Source organism: Xiphophorus couchianus, chromosome 18, assembly GCF_001444195.1.
Source record: "Xiphophorus couchianus chromosome 18, X_couchianus-1.0, whole genome shotgun sequence".
In the NCBI taxonomy this organism is placed as follows: Eukaryota; Metazoa; Chordata; class Actinopteri; order Cyprinodontiformes; family Poeciliidae; genus Xiphophorus; species Xiphophorus couchianus.
The window spans coordinates 4,535,593-4,556,678 of NC_040245.1; the positions used below are offsets into that span (position 1 = coordinate 4,535,593).

Below are 21,086 nucleotides of genomic sequence, written 5' to 3' on the forward strand. Positions count from 1 at the left end.
CCACACTGCAAAAACACAAAATCCTACCAAGTATTTTTTTAGTTTCTAGTGCAAACATCTTAGTACGCTTGAAATAAGACAAAACTTTATCACAAATAGCTTTTTAGCAAGATATATGAGCGTGTTTTAAGTCCATAATTCCTTAATACTGATTTTAAAAAAGCATTGGTTCCATAGGCAGATTATTTAACTTATAACTTATTATAAGTGTAAATATCTGCCAGTTGAACTAGTACATTTTCATCAATGTTAAGGATTTATTCTCTTAAAACAAGCTCCTATACATTGTAGAGCTGAAATGAATAATTGGATTAATCGTAATGAATCGATTATTGAATTAATCATTAACTAATTTAGTAATTGGTTAATTGTTAGCTTGAATATACACTCTAAAACATGCCGTTTGCTGAAAGAACAACACACTCAGAGCAGTAATTAAGCCAAACCTGTAAACAAAATATATACATTTTGGATTGAAGATAAAAAATTCTTCTGTCTGTAAATATGTTCTACTCAGAACGCCTCAAGTTTTAGTTTCAACTGATTCCAATGCTGTAAAATTTCTTATTAGTAGTTTTTGCTATCCAATTAGTAATCCGTTAATAAAACAGTAACAATAATAAACAAATCAGCCCTGCAATCATTTGAATATTGGCATTTTTAGGTATTTATAATATTGTATAAAATAAGTTTAAGTGGTTAAAGGAAAAATCTGCAGAACTGTTAAATAATTATTTGATTAATTGATAGAATAAATGTTTCCTAAACTGCTCATTAGTTGCAGCTCTAGAGTAACTGCATGTTTAGTTAGCGGAGAGTGTTAACGCTATAAATATGTGGCTGCTGGAAAATATAAAAGATTAGCAGCTTTTAAAAAGTGTTTTAAAGGCCAATTTTACTGTTTTTTAAAGATTTGAACTCCTGGATTATTCTTTCATTTTTAAAAAGTAATTTGACACTCATGAAATCTGGATTGCCTTTACTAAGAGCAATATAAATAAAAATAAAATAAAATATATTTTTAAGAATGTTTTGACATCGATGTCTAAATTAACACAATAAGCCTCTTTGGCTTGGTCGATGTTTTTTTAACCCAATTAATTGATAGAATAATCGATTACTAAAATAATTGTTAGCTGCAGCCTTAATATCATGCTGAAATGTTACTTGTAAGTTAGTTTAGTCTTATTTTAAAGTTGAACTTTTATGCCTTAGGATATTAACTTTATAAAACATGTTCATTATATTTTTTCCACAAAATCATTCTTAGATAATGTGATTTTAGTCTGGTCAGTTCTTCTGTTCAGAATGAGTTGTTTTGTGGACTCTGACACTTTAAATCCAAATAAGCTGCTGCTGGCCACGCCCACAAAATCAACCTTTACTATCGCACGTGAAAATGGCTGCAATTATATGACCATACAAACATCTTTGAAAAGCAGAAGTAGGGCCTCCTACACAACCAACAGGAATGTGGCAAGTGGTTTCTGAGTAGCACGTCAGCAACAAAACATTTCTCTTTTTCAGCAACCATTCAACAGCTCACCAATGGTGCTCGAGTTGCGTTGCTAGGTGATGAGCTGGGGTTGCTAGGTAACACCCGTCAAATGATAGTTTTTGAAAGGGTTAATTTTCCAGACACCAAAAAATGGTTGGGTGTTTTTTTAGGTGCCTGGGTTGTTTTTTGAAGTAGTATAAGTAGAAAAACCAAGCAAGTGGACTGAGATATTTGCAGTAGAAACTAGACAACAAAAAAAACACACTTGGTGAGATTTGGTGTTTTTGCAGTGCGCTCCCCCAGTGAATCCACTACGAAGGCTCCAGATGACTCCCAGAGAGCCCAGTCAGAGTGCAGAGCACCTGGACCGTCGAGGAAGGCTCCCGGCTGAAAAGAGAAAGAGCTGAAATCAGTGGAAAGCTGCGGGGCTTTGGAGGACTGCCGTCGGGTGTTCGGTTCACCCGGTCCAGGGAAGCCCTCCCGCCCCTCAGCCTGGCCTCATCGGACCGCTTTGTGCTTCCCCCCGCAGCAGCCGCACCTCTCCCCGCATCGCAGGCAGGCGCGCAGAGGCAGGTAGCAGCACATGCAGGGCACGAAGAGCGACAGGGCCAGCAGGGCCAACCAGCGGGCGCAGCAGAGCGGGTGTGAGTGGCCCCCCATTGAGTCATCGCACGAACAGGGCTCCCAGAACTCCCCCTCCGAGTCCGACATGCAGTGGTACAGCAGGCTCTCCGCGCACCACACGCAGGTCCACTGGCGGAGGCAGTGCAGCGCCGGGTCGGGGGCGTCCCTGCAGCGGCCCCGCCCGTTCTCCGAGGCGCTGAACACAGAGCGGCAGTAGACGCAGCGAGATGAGCACGACGACGACGCCTGGGGGCACGGGCTGTCGTCGTCGGGCGAGATGGCGCCCGGGTCGCTGCCGCCGGCCCCGCCTCTCTTACGAGTCCGGGAGGCGTGGATGCAGCAGGGGGATGGCGAGACTTTGGCGGGCTCCTGCGGCGAGCCGGCACCTGAGGACACTCCGGACACGGCGTTGGGCATGGACATGCAGGTGGGGGATGACGAGGACAGGCACTGGGAGGCTTTGCTGTCCAGGCTCACGGTGACCTCACAGCCGGCCGGCCCCACGCCCGCCAGCTCCTTCTCAAAGCGAACCACGCACAGCTCCGACTTGTCCTGCTGGCTCCCGCCGCCGCCGACCACCACGCCGCCCGTCAGGCCCCCAACCATAGTCCTGGTCGCACCGGCGCGTCTGTAATCCTCGTAACCCCGAGAACCCCACAGGTCCTTGCAAGGGTCCACGCTGCGCAGATCTCCTTCCTCCAGCAGCGAAATGGTGGGCGACAGCGGGGAGAGTGGGGACGAGGCCGGGGGTCCCACAGGAGGAGTGGGTGGAGCTGGAGGCGGCGGTGGAGGCGCCGGGGGGTTCAACACGGTGGTCATTTGAGAGAGCTGGTGCTGTCCCGGCCTGGTGTGGATCTGTGGAGTTAAGTTTATTTGATCAAAGTGCGTTGCACCAGCGGCTAATCAAGAAACAGACAATAAATATTACATTTTGCCAAATTATCAAGCAAAGACGCATCACTGAGCACATTGATCACTTTCTGCTACAAGTGTGTGCAAAGATTGACGATAATCCGCGAACACAATTTCACAATTACAGCCTGTCCATTCACTAAAAATTGTAATTTAAATCACACATTAAAAACTCGTAGCGCCGCCATCATCCAATTCTTTCTTCCACTTCTTTCTTCTTCTGTAGCGTTTTATTTTTAGCTTACAATCTCTGTGTATTAACACCATAAACTGAACTGAGGTCCAACCACAAATTTAACTAATTCTATATCTTCAACACCCTTATTTAACAAAAATAAATACATATGTAAATATATTAAATTCTCTCAGCTAACCTTGTGTGTTTTAGATATTTTATAAGTGCTGTAACTATGCAGTGTGATTGAGGCTTCCCTAATATCTACCACTTCCTGTTGTCTTCTTCGTCTTTTCCACCAGTGATAACATCCGGTTGCTGATCATATGACTCGTGATGCAAAATAACTGTTACATTGCAGTTTTGCAAAATACACAAATTTAAATACAGCCAAAAAAACATCTCATCCTAACTTTTAGTCAAAAAAATTTGAGTTTTTCGAAAATAAATTTTCAAAATTCAATTTGTGGAATTAAGTGTTCAATGAAAACACAGCTAATCTTCCACTTCCTGCTAATCAAATCAACTCTAGACTGGTGGGATTTTAGCTTTGATTTAAAGGAACTCAGTGTTTCGACAGTTTTGCAGTTTTCTGGACGTTTGTTCCAGATTTGTGGTGCATAGAAGATGAATGCTGCTTCTCCTCATTTGGTTCTGGGGATGCAGAGCAAAACCAGAAGACCTGAGAGGTCTGGAGTGTTGATGCAACACGAGCAAATCTTTAAGCCGTTCAGTGATTTATAAACTAACATCCCTATTTTAAAGTCCATTGTCTGAGCAGCAGGGAGACGGTGTAGTGCAGAGGGTGTAGGGTTACACGGTGAGTCAGGAACACCATGTACTGCAGCTCTGGATGTAGAAGGTTTCCATCTGAGGAAACTCAAAACTGCGTGAGATGTCCCTCTGAGGCATCGGTATCTGATCCCGGTCCGTAGGACACAATGTCCTGATGGAGTTTGGTGCAAAAGTCTTGAGTCATCCCTCATGTTTTGATGCTCTGCTTCCAGGAAGAGAGGCTTTCCTTTAGGCCTAGTCCACACATAATCTAGGAAAATTAATAAACTTTTATCCTTTCATCCGCAAAAAAATGATTGTTGATAAAAACTCTAACCAAAATGGAGACTATTTACGTTTATGTATGTACATATAAACATAAATATATTGAGATCATGTGACAGATAATGACCCAAAATATCCATATAAATTTTTTGACATGATTCCCAATCAGCATCAAATTGTGTTTTATTAACTTTATATTCTAAAATCCTGTTTAAAAGCTCAAAATACACATCTGTCTACACAAATGAAAGTCCTGAAGTGGCACCATGTTTATTTCCTAACAGGAAGTTGTCGTTTTGAAGCAATTTCATTTTAATTTTGCACAACACTGCCCCCTATTGGCATGTTTACAGCAGCACTCAGAGGTGAATTTCTGTTCGATATTATAATTTTTTTATTCTTTTTTTTCATGAAGACCGAGCTGCTTTGGTAATTTTTTCACAAATATTGGATGAGTAGAAGAACTTCACCGTTCTTTATTTGTTGCTTGTTTCTATACTTTTTCTCCAAAGTATCTCCAGTTGTTAGCTGTCAGACAGTCGACCATGAAATTGAAATTACGAAAAATAAATTTGCTTAATGGAAACGCCAATTTAAAAATAAAAAAAATACGTTTTTTGATCAAAGGTTGAGGTAGCTTTTCAGCTGTGTCGGCATTAGAGTGTTTCACAAAACTGCAAGAGAAACATTTTTTCGACATAAGCGGAGTATCCAGAGTTTAGGGGAACATTTGCAGCAGAGGAACGAGCCGAGATGAGGTTGTGAAGAAGACAGTTTGTCTTCGATCTACCTGAGCAGGTGTGTGACTGGTGACGGCATGGCTGGATCCAAAGCTGAACTCTTCGGGCCGCACGAAGCAGGTGGAGGACTCGCTTGTTACTATGGTGATCGGCTTGGGAAGCATCTCCTTTCTGCTGTTTGACGACGACTCGCTTCCTGTATGGGACTGGCAAAGTTTGGGTGTCACGCGCTAAAAACCACACAGTTTTTGGCGCATGCGCCAAGTACATACTACGTAGTATTTACTTACCACAACGTAGTAAGTACTGTAAATATGGAGATTCATGGTCAAATCTTACTCAACTACAAGCAGAGGCGCTGCCAGGAATCTTGGGCCCCATGACAAAAAATTAGCAGCTGCTGTTGCAATTTTTTGAGTCTATCTGACCCATCAAAAGCGTCACAATTTTAAAGGCTTGCAACAGCCTTGCTTTCTTTGGTCCAATACTAGCACAATATCTACTGCTCATGAATTTTACATGCAACAGTCCGCATACAGTATGCAAGTAGGTTGCTTAAATGTTTTCTATTAGTTTTAGATTACTGAAATGTCTCTCCAACAATCATAGGCAACATGCAAAATATACACGAAGCAATCCACACTTCTCAAAAAATGCGGTGTAGTTGCATTTTATTCAAGCTGCAGTACATAGCTTTAATAAAAAATATGTTTTCTCCATAGTTGATAAAGCTGGCACCATGTTGTGCCAGTTTGTTATGAGACAGATAATCTGTGAAAACAATCAATCTCCTCCATCTACTATTGCTAGGTAAAGTAATGCAACGTTCTGACCAAAACAACCAATCAGAACCAGTAGAATCGTCTTAGCGCTGTTAATCAACCTCATGTACTCACTGCTAAATGTGCTAGCAAGTGGAAAAACAACTTATCGTTACAGGAAAAATGTTTATTGGCTGTCATTGGTAGCTATGCTAACTAGACTGAGCATTCACAACAAGCTGCGCTAGCTGCAGCATAGCACAGAGCAAGGGGAGGGAGGATGAGCAGCACCACATGAGATTGTGATTGACAGCACTAAAACTCTCCTGTCTCTGATTGGTTGTTTCTAGATAGCACTGGAAGAAGACAAAAGAAATAGATTTTTCACAGATTATCTCTCATACCATACTGTCCCAACATAATGATAGTTTTAACAAATATGTACAATTTTAAAAAAAATAAAAGTTACATACTGCAGCTTTAATTTCACTCAGGAGAGTTCGGGTCAGGAGAGATGTGGGTTAGAGCTGCTGCTGACTGACTCACCTGTTAAGTGGTAAAAGGTACAAGGACACGTTAAGTATATAAATATCTTGGTAATTTCTTTCCTTAATTCATTAAATGTTAGTGAAATGGAGGCAAACAGTCTGTAGCTAAGCTAACTATGCTAAATGGTTGATAATCTCACAGTCTACCCACCTCTCGGAGAAAAACTGGGTTACTTATTGACACTTTTACCTTTTTCTCTCTCTGTCTCTCTATTGTTTTTAAAATCTAACTTTATTTTTCTTGGCAGCATAGTAAGAGCCACAGTTGTTCTTGTTTTCTACTGACTGCTGCTGAACACCGTAAAGCGCCAAGCAGGAACGAACCATTTCATGCAGATCCGGGGGGTTCAGGGCAAATGTGTGCTTTTTGGTCTGGGAGGGGTAACATTAAATTTTTACTGCTAAAAACTATTTTATAATACACAATATAATTAATTTTGTAATTGACAGGGCGCCCCTTTTTTTTTTTTTTTACATTTCTATGAACAAAATGAAAAATGTGGAGGGCCCCCTGTTGGTCAGGGGCCCTTGGAATTGTCATAACTTTTCCCCCCTATATGGCTCCCCTGACTACAAGTACTAAAGTATTTACTTTTAAATAAATAAAATAATAATAATAAAATATTTAGGCAAGCAAAGTACACGTTATATTTTCTAATATCAGTACATCGCTGTGTTATTTTCTGAGTGTTTTACAGAATCTTGTAACTTCCTGAAATCACATGGTGATGTATTGACATATTGATGCATTCTGCTACAAAACGTCTACACCACATAAAAATGTAATTTAAAAAAAAAGAAGAGTTGTTTTCATTTTTTCTTTGCTATTCAAAATGCAACCCTCCTCAACCCCAACCGAAACTGAGTATTAGGGCCATGCTAAGAAAAAAATTTAATAATGGGAATAAAGTCAAAATATTATGAGAATAAAGTCAAAACATTAAGAGAATAAAGAAATAATGCTTCAGGAATTAAAGTCACTTCATTTTTAGAATAAAGTCACCTTATTCTTGTTATTTTATATATTTTTTCATTTTCTCAGCATGGCTCTGATTTGCTGTTCAAAGTCATAAGTACTTTGAACTTGTGACTTTACTTTATAAAGTAAAGTATAAACTTACACTTATACTTTACTTTACTCCAATAAAGTAGATATGCTCAAAACATTTACCTAAATACAGCAGTCAAGTAAATATACTGTCTTACTGTCGGATACTGCAAAACAATCAGTGAACCAACAAACTCACAACTTGACCATCGTCTTCAGTGTCCACCTCTTCTGGCGTGGACGACGATGGCGAGTCAGAGCCTGGATGAAAAGAAGAAGCTCGAAGGTTTGTTCAAAGTTAAAACAATGAAATTAAAACGTTGGTGTCTGTGCAGGTGTACCTCTGTCGAGTTTGTCTAAGACGGTCTGCAGCCCTTTTTCAAAGGAGATGGCGTCGGCAGGACTCTGGAAAGTAAGGCCGAACTTCCGGTCCTCAACTCTCCAGTGATGGAAGATGGGATTCACCTTGTTGTACACCAGCCCCCTCTGGACCGCACACTCCAGCACTGGCTGCAGACGCAAACAGCAAGGGTCAGAGGTCAGACCGAACTCAGCGTGCATAAGTGGGTTCTGCATGTGACTCATAAATGTTTTTTAACAAATTAGAAGCAGAAGCTAGGGCGTAAATCCCATCTCATTATTGGGGGGGGACCATAAACAGGAAAATTTCTTAAGAGCAATTTTTGGGGGGTCAGCGAAGTTTCAGTGAAATGTGACGTAAGATATGATTTAAAAAGTTTTTAAACCCCATTCAAGCTGCAGGACCAAAACTGACTAGTAATGCATATCAACAAACTATTGAGAAATGAAACTAAAATTCAAATGTTGCTTCTATGCAAATTTTGTTCAGTCTGACTGATCTAATCTCTGCTACACCTTTACAAAGATTTAAGGTTCAGCTTTAATGAGTAACTTCTTTTAATAAAATTCCTCATAAACATCGATTTATTGAAATGGCTCCCAATACAAGTCATGGGATATTTAAATTATAACTTAAGTTGCTTTATTTTTACGCCTTTTTAAATTTTGCCACATCCTGGATGACTGAAAACCAACAGGTAGATAGAAATGAATATCTGGACGGTATTATAACTTAAACATAACACTTAAAGCACCAGGGTTTATGTAGAAAAATATTCAGATTTTATTTCGTGGTTTTAACGGCTCTATGTGGAAGACAGTGAGAAATAAAACCATAACTTTCTGTTTCTTCTATCTGTTCTCGGCTCCCATACACAGAGCTGGGTCCACTTAATCAGCCCCTCCCTCCCGTTTCAAACTCTTCTAATTAACTAAAAGTTAAAGAGCTAAATATGAATGAGATGTTTGCTACCTTTGACAAAAAAGCTTAAGTCTATGAAAGCAGTGTAGCAGTTTTGCTAATGAGGCAGCTTATCATGATTCAGCCAATGAAATAACGAACTGCAGTCAGATTTTATTGTTAAATTGTTAACAAATGTTTCTTATTGAGCAGTGAAAGTAAATAAAAAGTATTACATGTCTTTTGCTTTAAGTATTTACTTACTGGAGGGCTTGATGTTTGTGCTGCAGAGCCACAGGTAACAGCTAGCCCCTCACTCCAACGGCTCTGTGACGTTCAGTGGCTCCTCCTACACTTTGGACTGAACCATTGTTCTAATAATGGTAGGGGGGCCTAAAAATAAATTCTTATTTTTTTCTGAGCTAAATGGCAGATTTATTTCGTTCTTTGTTTCTTTTGCCTTTTCATATTGATATTATTTAAATGCAAATGTTCCTTCAATGATTTTTTTGGAGGGGACAATTCTAGACTTTTCCAAGATTGGGGGGGTCCGGACCCCTCCAACCCCCCCGGGATTTACGCCTATGATCAGAAGGTGTGAATGTAGTTAGATTTAGTTTATTTATATAAACATTTTCACATTCACAATTCAAATACCATGATATATATATTTAGATAAATGTTTGCAAAGGATGTAGACAGAAGTATAAAGTTATTTAGTCCTATCACCTTTCTTTTGTCACATTATTCTTTATTTAAATAAAAAATATATATGTAAAAATAATTAGTTAAAAAATTAAATTATTTCACAACAGAGAGATCTAAGTGGTTTCTTTCAGTCAAACGTACATTCACCAAAAACAAACCGTTTTATGGGAATGGAGTTGATTTCCTATCATCAACATTGATTCCTCCACCAAATAACTATTTAAAGGGGAAGTGTTATAATGTTTCCAGACATAATGCCATTTCATAGCACAATCAAGTAACTATGTTAACTTAGGTTAAAAAGTGCTACATATATCAAATATGGCTTAAAAAATTGACTACCTGATTTAACGCCATGAAGTTGGGCCTCTGTCTCTTTAAAAACTCCTTCTCTTTCTGAAACTCCGCCTCCTGGAAGTCATCACAACATGGCTCCTCTATTAACCTTTTAGCTTTTCCTACTCAGTGTTTCTCTGAGAAGTAGCTCCTACAATGAGATCAGCAGATTTAGGTAAAGCTAAAAAAACCCAAAAAAACCTGTCGGTTTTACATGAGACTGCCCTGATACTTTACCTAAGAATTTTGTTCAGAATGGATGGATACTAAGTGGGCTTGAATTCACAACAGGTTTGTTGTTTGGCACCCATTTGGTTGCCTGAATCCAAGCCCTTCCTCTGGAAACTCTATGGAGGTCTTAGCTACAAATTGATTCCAAGTTAGCTCCCATATGGGTCCCAACTTTCTCCCGTAGTTGTCCTAAATCCATCCTGTACGAGTAATTACCTTATGCTAAAGGTGAAGCATGTGGCTTTGGTTATTACAGCTGGAAACTAGAGATCAGGCTGAAATGTAGGTGCAGTGATGGACTCTGAACGTTCAGAGCCACATAAAGACAGTTACAAAGTCGACCTTCTATCACCTCAAGAACATTTCCAGGATTAGAGGACTAATGTGTTAGCAAGAGGAACTCATCCATGAGTTTGTCTTTAGTAGCATCGATTCCTGCAACAGTGTCTTTAAGGATCTGCATAAGCTGCAGCTGATTCTGAACGCTGCTGCTGGTGTTCTGACTAAAACCAGGACGTTAGAGCACATCATCCAGTTCTCAAGCCCCAAACTGGTTTCCTATAGCTCAGAGAGTAGAGTTTAAAACACTGCTGCTGGTTTATAAATCACTGTAACAATACATTAAAGATCTGCTGCTGTTGTCATAGCAACCTTCCAGACCTCTCGGGTTTTCTGGTTCTGGGTCTGGTCTGCATTCCCAGAACCAGAACCAAACAAGGAGAAGCAGCATTCAGATTCCACACACCGCAAATCTGGAACAAACTTAAAGAAAACTGCAAAACAGCTGAAACACTGAGTTCCTTTAAGTCAAGGTTTCATTTTATTTGTATAAATGCGATTTTATGGTCATCCATTGATCATATAATCGCACAAATTACATGTTTTTTACATTAAATTACTGATTGTTTGATCAGTCATTTACCAAGTACTTTTTTACTCTACTTTTTACTTCTACTTCAGTAAAAATACTGTATGTTGAAGTAGTGCTACTTTTGGCTACTCTACCTGCCTCTGAATGTCGCTACAGTCTTTAGGTCAGGGGTGTCCAAATCTTTTGTCATGTTCACCAAAATTATTGACTCAAATGAGTCATTGGTCATAAAAAACCCCAACATACAATCAGGCAAATAAAGTAGCAAGATTTTGTTATGTTTAATTTATTTCAGATTCAAAACTTTTATGACCGTGTATTAGGGCCATTGTAAATAATAATAATAATAAAATACCTTTTCACCAAAAGCTACAGAAATTATGTAATTTCAAAATTCTTCCAGATTTTTTTTTTGACATTTTCTGAGTTTCAAAAGTAAAAAAAAAAAAAATCAACATTTAAAATTCAGACATTTTCTTTCAAAACGCTTCCTATTTTTACTTAAATGTAATAAAAAAAACAAATAAAGCTGATTTGGCTTTGAGGCAAAAGTCTCTGGATAAACGTGGTTTTTACCTTTTGACAAGACAAATCATTTCTAAGAAAATTACGTTGCTGATCATTTTAAAACTCTCCGCCTGCATCTGTTGGCCAAAGATGTTTCATTTTTGAATTGCAGTTGGGGACCACACAAAATCACTCTAAGCGCTACAAATGGCCCGCGGGCCACACCTTGGACCCCCCTGCTTTAGGTGGTGTTGACGTGCCTCCATAACACACGCACACACTCACTGCTCGGTCGCGCAGGCGCTCTCCTCGGATGATGTACTCCCTGCGCCCCCTGCCGTCGAGGCTCCGCCCCTTGCATATGACCACGTGACTGAGCCCGCCTCCTCCGAGGGGCACCCAACCGCCACTGGAGTCATCACGTGTCATCACCACCGCACGAACACGCACACTGGCGGGAAACAGACCACAAAGCGGTGATTATACCGTAATAAACACTTAAAAACAGTTTTAGAAATGTTGAAATTACATACAGTATATATTTTATTAGGTTAGATACTTGTTTTGATGCTAAAGCTAACTTTAGCGCTACTTTATTTTATTTTTTTTACATAAATTCCCAACTGTAGTTATTACTTTGCGTTGTTATTTTTGCAATAGCCAAAATATTAATGCTGCCAATAAGAACAAAGGCATATTTGGGATATTTTTGATAGAAAACAAAAAGAAAACAAGAAGGAGTAAATTTCTACCAAAAAAAAAACTCCTACGTTTTGAGATTTAGCTCAGAAAAATACGAACATTTCTGTGTTTCAAAAATTTACAAGAATAATACTGAATTTATTTTAGCTTAATTTCAGAAAAATTTTAGAAAAAAATAAAAGAAAATTCTGAGCTACAAAAAAATTGTAGCTCAGTGAAAAAAAAAAAAAGATTTTTTTTACAAGAAAAAAAATCTGAAATTTTAAGATTAAACTCAGAAATTTTCAAGAAAATAGTGGAAATTTCAGGGCTGAAAAGTTTTGACACTAAATTTGTGTCGAATTTTTCTTCTTGCAATTTGTTTTACTTTTCTAGAAAATTTTGGAGATTAATCTCAAAATATCTGAGTTATTTATTTTTTTGGCTGAAATTTACTCCTCCTTTTTTCTGTGTCTATGGCTCTCATACGCCACTGAAGATAAGCAATGTTTACCGATATTATGCATATTTTATTCATTTAAACATCGGGTAAATGAGATGAAACTGACTCTCTGCTTCAGGTAAACATCCCATAATCCTTTGCTCCATCATTATAACTGTCACCAAACAAATACCACAGAAACACAAATGTAAATAAATGTTGGTTGTTAATATTAGCCCAGTTTTATTAATCGGACTGATATTGATATGTTAAAAAATAACTAATATCATCAGAAATTAATGCTAATATATTGTGTGTCCTTTTGAAATTAAACAGCAAACCATCCAACACCTTAAATTAAGCTAATATATTTATGTATGACTCGATATTCAAGATTAGTGTTTCTCAAAGTGAGGGGCGCGGCCACAAGGGGGCGATATGTGTGCCCCAAAAAGTTAAATCATAAATTTTAAATGTATTTAAATGTATCAAATATATATAATTTATTAAAATGTTATTTAACATGTTCATCTTTTTGATGCTAGCATAGTAGATGGAAATGAAAAAGGAAAAGTTTCTGACAGGAAAAAGATGGAGGAAACCGTCCAACATCCTCGCTGTTCAGGTCAGTTCTGCAAAAAACCCTAAAAACTCCTGGTCAGAAAAATCAGAAGGTAAAAGGCAGCACAATCAAAATGATAAAAATGTCCAAAATATTATGTTTCTTCACATATTTTGTATTTCTTGTCTGATGCTGTTTGGGAGCTGCTGTTTAAGATCATCAAAATTACTTTAAAAGAACAACAAGTTCTGGTCGAGCTGAAAAACATTCACTGACAGGAAGAGGCAACCAAACAGAGACAATGACCAAATCTGGGCATTAAGAAAAAACCAACTCTGCAGGAAATCTTAATCTCAACTCTAGAAACTAAGATGGAGACCAGCATGCATCTAAGCCGTATGTAGTTAGTTTCACTTTTCATGTGTTTAATTTAAGATAGAAACCATAAACAAGATCATCAACACCAACAGGAAACTGGACAGGAAGGACAGGAAGTGCTAAAACTCTTATTTTCCGTGTCGCATCCTGCTCCTCTGGAAGTCATCAACTATTTTTTATAATCCAGAGATTTCATTTCTGTAACAGCTAAACATTTCCTTTATTGAATATTTTCATTTTCAGATGAACCACTATGGTTACAGTTTGTTGCTCTGTCATATTTATCTCTTCTTTTTCATACTTCTATTTTTGATCTGTATATATGTAGGTCTACGGTGCCCAGGCTTTAAAGGTGAAAAAATGAAAGGAATGAGATATAATAGATGATTTTTCCAGATCTAATGTGACATTTATCCAATAAAATTCTACTGAAAAACAAACAAATCTGTTACAAAATGTGAAAAAGCTGGAACAATCTGTTTAAGTGTAAAGCTTTAAGCTCATATTGTTTTATCAACCTTTTTGAATAAATCTTGCTCCAAAAAGATTGGAGCAAATTTTAGAAATGTCCAAATTGGTTGTTTCTCCAATTTCATGATGTAGAGATAAAACAGGAACTGTGTGTGGAGGAATCCAAGATACCGACAGAAACATTTAACTAGTTGGTTATAACCTACATTTTACAGCAACCAGAAAACATCCAGAGTAAAATCTCCCAGAAGGTTCTGATGAAACCAAACTCAAACTTTGAACCACAATTGCAAAATAAAACATCGCCATGCAGATTTAAACTCGTCAGAAAACCAGAGGCGCCTCCTGAAGAATCGGACATTTTGTGTAATTTAGTGAGACTAACTGTAGATGTGGGATGCTGACAGAATCTGCACCAACAGTAAAAACTGTGTTTATAACAACATATTATTTTATAGATGCAGACTTTTATAATCAGATTCATTTTCTTAAAAATATTTTTCCCTCACGACTTCCGAATTAAATGTATTTATTTCTCCCTTTAAAAGCAACTGAAACATTTTCCTAATTTCTTATGTTTACAAAGGAAGTGGTCACAGCTGCAGTTTAAAGCTGAGTCACTGCAAAAACACAAAATCTTACCAAGTAATTTTAGTTTAGTTTCTAGTGCCAATATCTTTGTTACTTGAAATAAGATGAAACTAACTCATTAGTAACTTTTAAGCAAGAAACAGGAGATTATTTTAACTGAATAGATCTTTAATATTGATGACAAAGTTCTGGTTCTCTGCAGATTATTTCATTTGTGACACGGGAAAAATTCATTTTTATAAGTGAAATAATCTGCCAGAACTTTTTCTTATTTACTTAAAATAAGCTCCTATATTTTGCTGAAAACTTATTAAAAGTCAGTTTTGTCTGATTTCAAGTAACTGAAATATTTGCACTAGAAATACTTGATAAGATTTTGTGATTTTGCAGTGATCTATAAATGCTGTTTATTACTTTGTTCATAAACTGTCAGTTTCTTTGTTTCGCCAGTGTTGAGTTTGAAGTGATGTGCTTTGGGTAGTTTAAGCTTAAAAACGTCGTTCAGGAAACAAAAACAGTATTTATAAACGAAGCTGCTTATGAACGAAAGATCAAATATTGACAGGAAGAGATGTTTTAATAATGTGAATCCATAGAAAACAAGCTGGTTTTGTCCGAGTTTTTACAGAAATTGACCCAAAATCAACTCAAGATTTTTACAGGAATGGTCCAACTTTAGAGAAATCAAGTAAAACATACGTATATAGAGCTCTGGAGAACATTAAGAGACCACTTAAGATTATCAGTTTGTCTGATTTTACTCTTTATAGGTTTATGTTTGAGTGAAATGAACATTGTTCTTTTATTCTATGAACTACTGACAACATCTCTCTGAAATTCAAAACAGAAATTTTGTTGTTTTTTTTTTGCAGAAAATGACGAAAAAGAAGCAGTGCTTTCAGACCTCAAATAATGCAAAGAAAAACAAAACAAGTTCATATTCATTTAGAAACAACAATATTAATGTTTTAACTCAGGAAGAGTCAGAAATCAGTATTTGGTGGAAAAACCAGGAAGTTTTCAATGGGGTTCAGTGCAGTGGGCTCTTAGTTGTTTTTAATATATATAAATATATTTATTTGTATACATATATACCAAAATAATTTGGTATATACTAAATTATTTCCAAAGCATGTCATTCTTTCTGGGTGCTTAACAAGTTGCTGTTTTATTTTCCCAAATCAAACTAACAAATTTCAAATTTTGTCTTGCAATTTACATTTTTTTCAAATTGCTGTTGAACATTCACATTTTACAGTGCACATAAATCCTGAAACAGTTGAATAATACCAATAAAAAAATGGAAAAAAAACGCATCCATGGGGATTTCTGTATGAATGGAGACGCAACATGGCAACATTCACACAAAGAGCTGCTGGATTTCTGTCTGTGTTGCTTTAAAGGGCCTCCGAGTTCATTTTCTCCTCATTCTGACGCGTTATTTTTACCCCTAACCCGCTAAAAAAACAAACAAAAAAAACAATAATCTGTAAAAAAAAAAAAAAACGGGCTGTGAAATGTGGAAGCAAATGGACAGAGAGTCCGCCGAGGAGGACGGGACTGGGAGGAGGGAGGAAGAATGAGTCTCTCCCACATAGAGACGTATCAATGAACGCACCCAGTCGACATCAGAGGCCCAGGCATTCTTGCAAAGCGGCAAAAATAAATAAATAAAAGAGCAGCACACTCGCCATTCGGATGAATAATTCAGAGCCGCATTTTCCCCCAACATATGAATGAAATCCACGCAGAAATTTGTCATTTTTTCCCTCCATATTCTCGCATCTCGCTTGCTTTCATTTTATTGTCGTTTTTTAATTGTTGCAGCTGCTCTGTCTCCATTCCGCCCCTGCTGCTCGGACTCATTAACACACCCCGATATTATGTTATATGTTTTTATGAATGGGACCGGGCTTCGTGTTCGCACTGCGCCTTCAGACATGCAGCAGAAATAAAGGCCGCCATCGCAAGAATAACAACAATAAAAGCAACAAGCGTCGGGCCTAAAGGTGGAAACGAGAGAAGGATCCGGAGGAGAAATGAAAAGAGAGGAACGAGTGGGTGAGAGGATGGAGAGAGGAAACCAGAGAGATGGGGGGAGGGGGCCGATTAGAAAAGGGAAGAATGAGAGGAGGGGTGAGAATAAGGGAGAGCGAGGGAGGGAGAGAGAGAGAGGGAAAAAATCACATTTCATTCATAAAGTTTGGCTTTAAAAATCATAATGAAACCCCGAGACACGTTGATAAAAATCACAACGCCTCCATCCCTCCTTCATCCCACTTTCATGACGCGATGCTGGCCCTTAAACTCCTCTTTTTTCCTCCTCCTTTCTCCCCGTCATGCATTTTACACACTGGCTGATTTCGGGATTGTTTTTAAAGCAAGGCGCAGCAGAATCAGAACCGTTGCATGGCTTCGGGTTTGGCTTTTAAAACGCGCTCTTTCTCACTCTGTGTGTGTGTGTGTGTGTTGAGTGTGTGTTGGGTGTGTGTTGGGTGTGTGTGTGTGTGTGTGTGTGTGTCTCCTTTTTCTGGCGTGTAATGAACGAGCGGCGGCTCCCGCATGAATGTGGCCGCACATTTATCCCACAGTGGCGTGGATGTCTCGGGTGTGGGGTGTATGCTGTTGATCCAGGACTACGTAATGGTGTTTTGTATTCTCGGCTGCTCGCTGAGCTGCACAGCGCCGACCGCTAACAGCCCAGGATGCTGCTGCTGCTGCTGCTTGTTCCTGTGGAAATGAGGGATGTAAGGAATAAAAATAAGGACTTACTCGCCCTCCATGGCTCGGTGTTGCCCGCCGCTTGCAGCAGCCCACCCCAGGCTCTCCTCTCTCCCTCTTCTTTTTATTCCTCCTTTCAGGAAACACTCAGACTCGCTTCACATTCTCTCTCCATCTGCTCTCATTTTCCTAATCTTCCTCTCTCTCGCTCTCTCTCTCTCTCTTACTCTCTCCACCTTGATGTCGTTTCGGTGTATCAGGATAGGCTTGAGGTTGCAGCAGCCATTTTCCGCTGGCAGCATCCTCCCTCCCTCCCTGCCTCCTCTTCCTCCCTCTCTTCCTCTCCCTCTACCTGCCCTGTGCCAGCACATCCGCACTAATCATTGACAGCATCTCCTCTCTTGGTGGGCCGCTCACTTCCCCACAGCTCACTGTAAATGATCGGAAATGTGAGCCGAGCTGGTTTTATATCTGCTGGTGTCATAAAGCATGAATGACCTCTGGTTGATCCTCCGAAAAAAAAAAAAAAAAAACGACAGAAGCCTCAGATTTTATTTTAATTTAAATAAAAATATCTATAAATATTTCCGTTTTATTTTAATTATTTATTTATTTTTTTTAAATTGCATGTAGGAGGGAAATAACTCTTCCTGTAGTCATTAATGGAGTGAAGGTTTCAGAACCGCGGACAGCGACAGGCGGCGCTCCTTACTGCGCATGCGCAGTAGGAACTTCATTCTACACAGTTAATCATTCCTTTTGGACTTTTTCAATATTTTTGAAATGGTTTCATGTAACAAACCAAAAGATAGCAATTTATAATTGTGAGACGGATAATTAATAAAGCATCTGAAAAGTGTGGCATGCGTTTATATTCAGGAAACATGAATGACCTCTGGTTGATACTCCGAAAAAACGACAGAAACAATATATTTAGGCCCGAGCAGCAAAGCGCTGCGAAGGCCTATTGTTCCTGTACTGTTTCTTATTATTATTATTACTATTCTGAATTTTAAGGTTGTCGCAAAAATCGCAAAAAAAATTGCTCAACGCCGGCAACTAGCAATTTTCTGTTGACACAATGGTATGAACGTACTTCATCGTAGAGACATGAAATTTGGTACACTTGTAGAGCTCACCAAAAGACTCAGAACTTACATTTAATGTTATAAGCCAACTATCACAGGAAGTCGGCCATTTTGTATTGAAGGTCCATTTTTTACCTCGATTTTGACGTTTACAGCCTTCGTATTTGATCGAACTCCTCCTAGGGATTTCGATTGATCGACTTCAAACTCGGTCAGTCTGATCATAAGGCATGTTTGATTTAAAGTTATCAAATTGGTGAGTTTTGGAGCATGTTGAAGGGGAGTTAGCAGGGGTCAAAGTTCACCTACTCGCCATGAAACACGAAACTCTTATATTTCCTATATAAAAACACATAGAGGGACCAAACTTTCAGTGATTGATCGTAATCCGGTGTCCTAAAATACCCTGTGGTGAAATGATGACATCACTTAAGCCACGCCCCATGAGAAGAGGAAGTGTCATGTTTTACTGTGAACGGTCGCTATCTTAGCCCTTTGACCTAATCAACATGAAACTGTGTCCAGAGACAGAAGACATGTTGGTGTGTTGAGTATTCCAGCCCTGACCGGCTGCGATGAAGTAGGTGGGCGTGGCGGCGTTGCGAACGCCGTCGAAATTCGTTTGGCTCTGAATTCCACAGTTTCGGGGTGAGCTGCTCCAAACTCACTAGGATGCTTCCTTATCCATCCCCGAACAGGAATCCATAGCGAAATTTTGAGGGCGTGGCCTCATTTCTCTACATCGCCCCCTAGAATATTTCAAAAAATCAGCCCCAAGCCATGCTTTAGCTTAGAATTACGAAACTTGGTACACATGTGTATCTTGTCAGGACGTACAAAAAAGTCTCTTGGAGCCATGCTCTAAACCCAACAGGAAGTCGGATTTTGGATTGAAGTTCGAATTTTGACCCTGATTTTGACGTTTCCAGCCTTTGCATTTGATCGAACTCCTCCTAGAGATTTCGATTGATCGGCTTCAAACTCGGTCAGTCTGATCAGAAGGCATGTCCAATTCAAAGTTCTCAAAATGGTGACATTTGAACAGGTGGAAGGGGAGTTAGCAAGGCTCAAAGTTCCCCTGTGATCGACTGTGTAATATGTAATTACAAAGGGGATCCTTTGTCAAGTGTAGGGCAATGCTGCCCTCTGGTGTCGAATTACTGAAATAATGAAACTATTTCAGTAATTTCAGTAATTCGACACCAGAGGGCAGCATTGCCCTACGGAATGACAGAGTTCATTCCGTAGACAGAAGACATGTTGGTGTGTTGTGGATTGATTAGAGAATCAAGGTTCTCTAATTAAGAGAACCTTGATTAGGCTCTGTTGACCTAATCAAGGTGATTCTGTGTTGGATGACAGATAGGAAGTTGGTCTCGCTTGCTTTAAAGTGCCAAGAGTTTTCAATGGCGGCAACGCCGTTCGTATACGTTTGCCTCTACATTCCACATATTTTGACCGAGCTGCATCAAACTTGGCCTGAGTGATCCTGGTGGGTTGCCCGTCGATCCTACGTCATAATATTATGACGTCATCTAAGCCCCGCCCCCTCGGAACAGGAAGTGCCGTTTTTTTCCTTGGATAGCTCTGTTTATGGCTCTCTTGACCTAATCAAGGTGATTCTGTGCTGGATGACAGATAGGAAGTTGGTCTCGCTTGCTTTAAAGTGCCAAGAATTTTCAATGGCGGCAACGCCGTTCGTATACGTTTGCCTCTACATTCCATATATTTTGACCGAGCTGCATCAAACTTGGCCTGAGTGATCCTGGTGGGATGCCCGTCGATCCTATGTCATCATATTATGACGTCATCTAAGCCCCGCCCCCTCGGAACAGGAAGTGCCGTTTTTTTCCTTGGAAAGCTCCGTTTATGGCTCTCTTGACCTAATCAAGATGATTCGGATGATAAACTCTGTCAATGCTCGCTGCTGGCTGAACCGTGTAGGCGTGGCCAAATGGCGAATATCAGTCCCTCGCCATATGCATACGTTTGGCTCTTATTCACGCATAGATCATCCGATTGGCGCCAAACTGGATATGTATGACCTTTGTTCACCTCTAAAGAGCCCAACGAGGTTAAAATGTAATTTGGCTCCACTGCGCCCCCTAAGTTAATACATCGGCCGTATCTCCTCGAGGCATCGACCGATCTGCACCAGATTTTTCGACAGTCGTCGGGGAGCGCCGCCGAACGCATTCACGCGTATCGCCCGGTGGACGGGCGGGGAAAAGCGCGACAGCTTCTGCGGCGGCCGGCGGGCGGCGGTGCTGGAAACTGTGGCGGAGCTTCCGCGGTGGCGAGCGGGCTGCGGCTCTGGAAAACGCGCGAGAGCTTCTGCGGTGGCCGGAACACCCACGGTGGCCAATAGGCCGGAGCGGCGCTTGCTGCGAGGGCCGCCCGAGGCTGCTTGCAGCTTTAATTTATTTTACAATTTAAAAAATATCTATAAATATTTTTGTTTTATTTTTTTTAAACATGTTTGAAAATTGCATGTAGGAGGAAAATAAATGTAGTAAATGGAGTGAAGGTTTCAGCACCGCGGACAGCGACCGGCGGCGCTCCTTACTGCGCCTGCGCAGTAAGGAACTTTATTCAACGGTTAAATTCAGACCTCCTGAACTTTTTCAATGCGTTTTTTTTTTTCGGGACCTTGTGTAATGGACTAAAAGAAGGTGATGTCTAATTGTGAACTGGATGAATAATAATACATCTGAATAGTGTGGCATGCATTTGTATTCATAAAACATGAATAACCTTTGATTGGTCCTCCGAAAATGACCGAAGTTACATATTTTATTACAAATTTTAAAAATATACATTAATATTTTTGTTTTATATTTTAAATAGTTAAAAATGGTGATTATTTTGCCTGT

At 39.4% G+C, this 21,086-nt stretch overlaps 2 protein-coding genes across 2 annotated transcripts in view; one reads left to right on the forward strand and one right to left on the reverse strand.

Moving 5' to 3' along the window:
• Nucleotides 1–1,959, forward strand: part of dhx34 (DEAH (Asp-Glu-Ala-His) box polypeptide 34) — a 21,506-nt gene extending 19,547 nt beyond the window's left edge. The window contains exon 17 of the mRNA XM_027999422.1: nucleotides 1,789–1,959. The gene's annotated coding sequence lies outside the window, so the exon portion shown is untranslated. The remainder of the gene's footprint in view (nucleotides 1–1,788) is intronic.
• Nucleotides 944–17,623, reverse strand: spred3 (sprouty related EVH1 domain containing 3). Its single transcript, XM_027999497.1, has 6 exons — nucleotides 17,177–17,623; nucleotides 11,565–11,730; nucleotides 7,707–7,875; nucleotides 7,565–7,626; nucleotides 5,059–5,214; nucleotides 944–2,977 (listed from the first exon to the last, which is right to left on the reverse strand). The coding sequence occupies exons 1-6, from the start codon at nucleotides 17,185–17,187 to the stop codon at nucleotides 1,997–1,999; spliced, it is 1,545 nt and encodes a 514-aa protein (XP_027855298.1). The 5' UTR covers nucleotides 17,188–17,623; the 3' UTR covers nucleotides 944–1,996.
• Nucleotides 17,624–21,086: the final 3,463 nt, after the last annotated feature.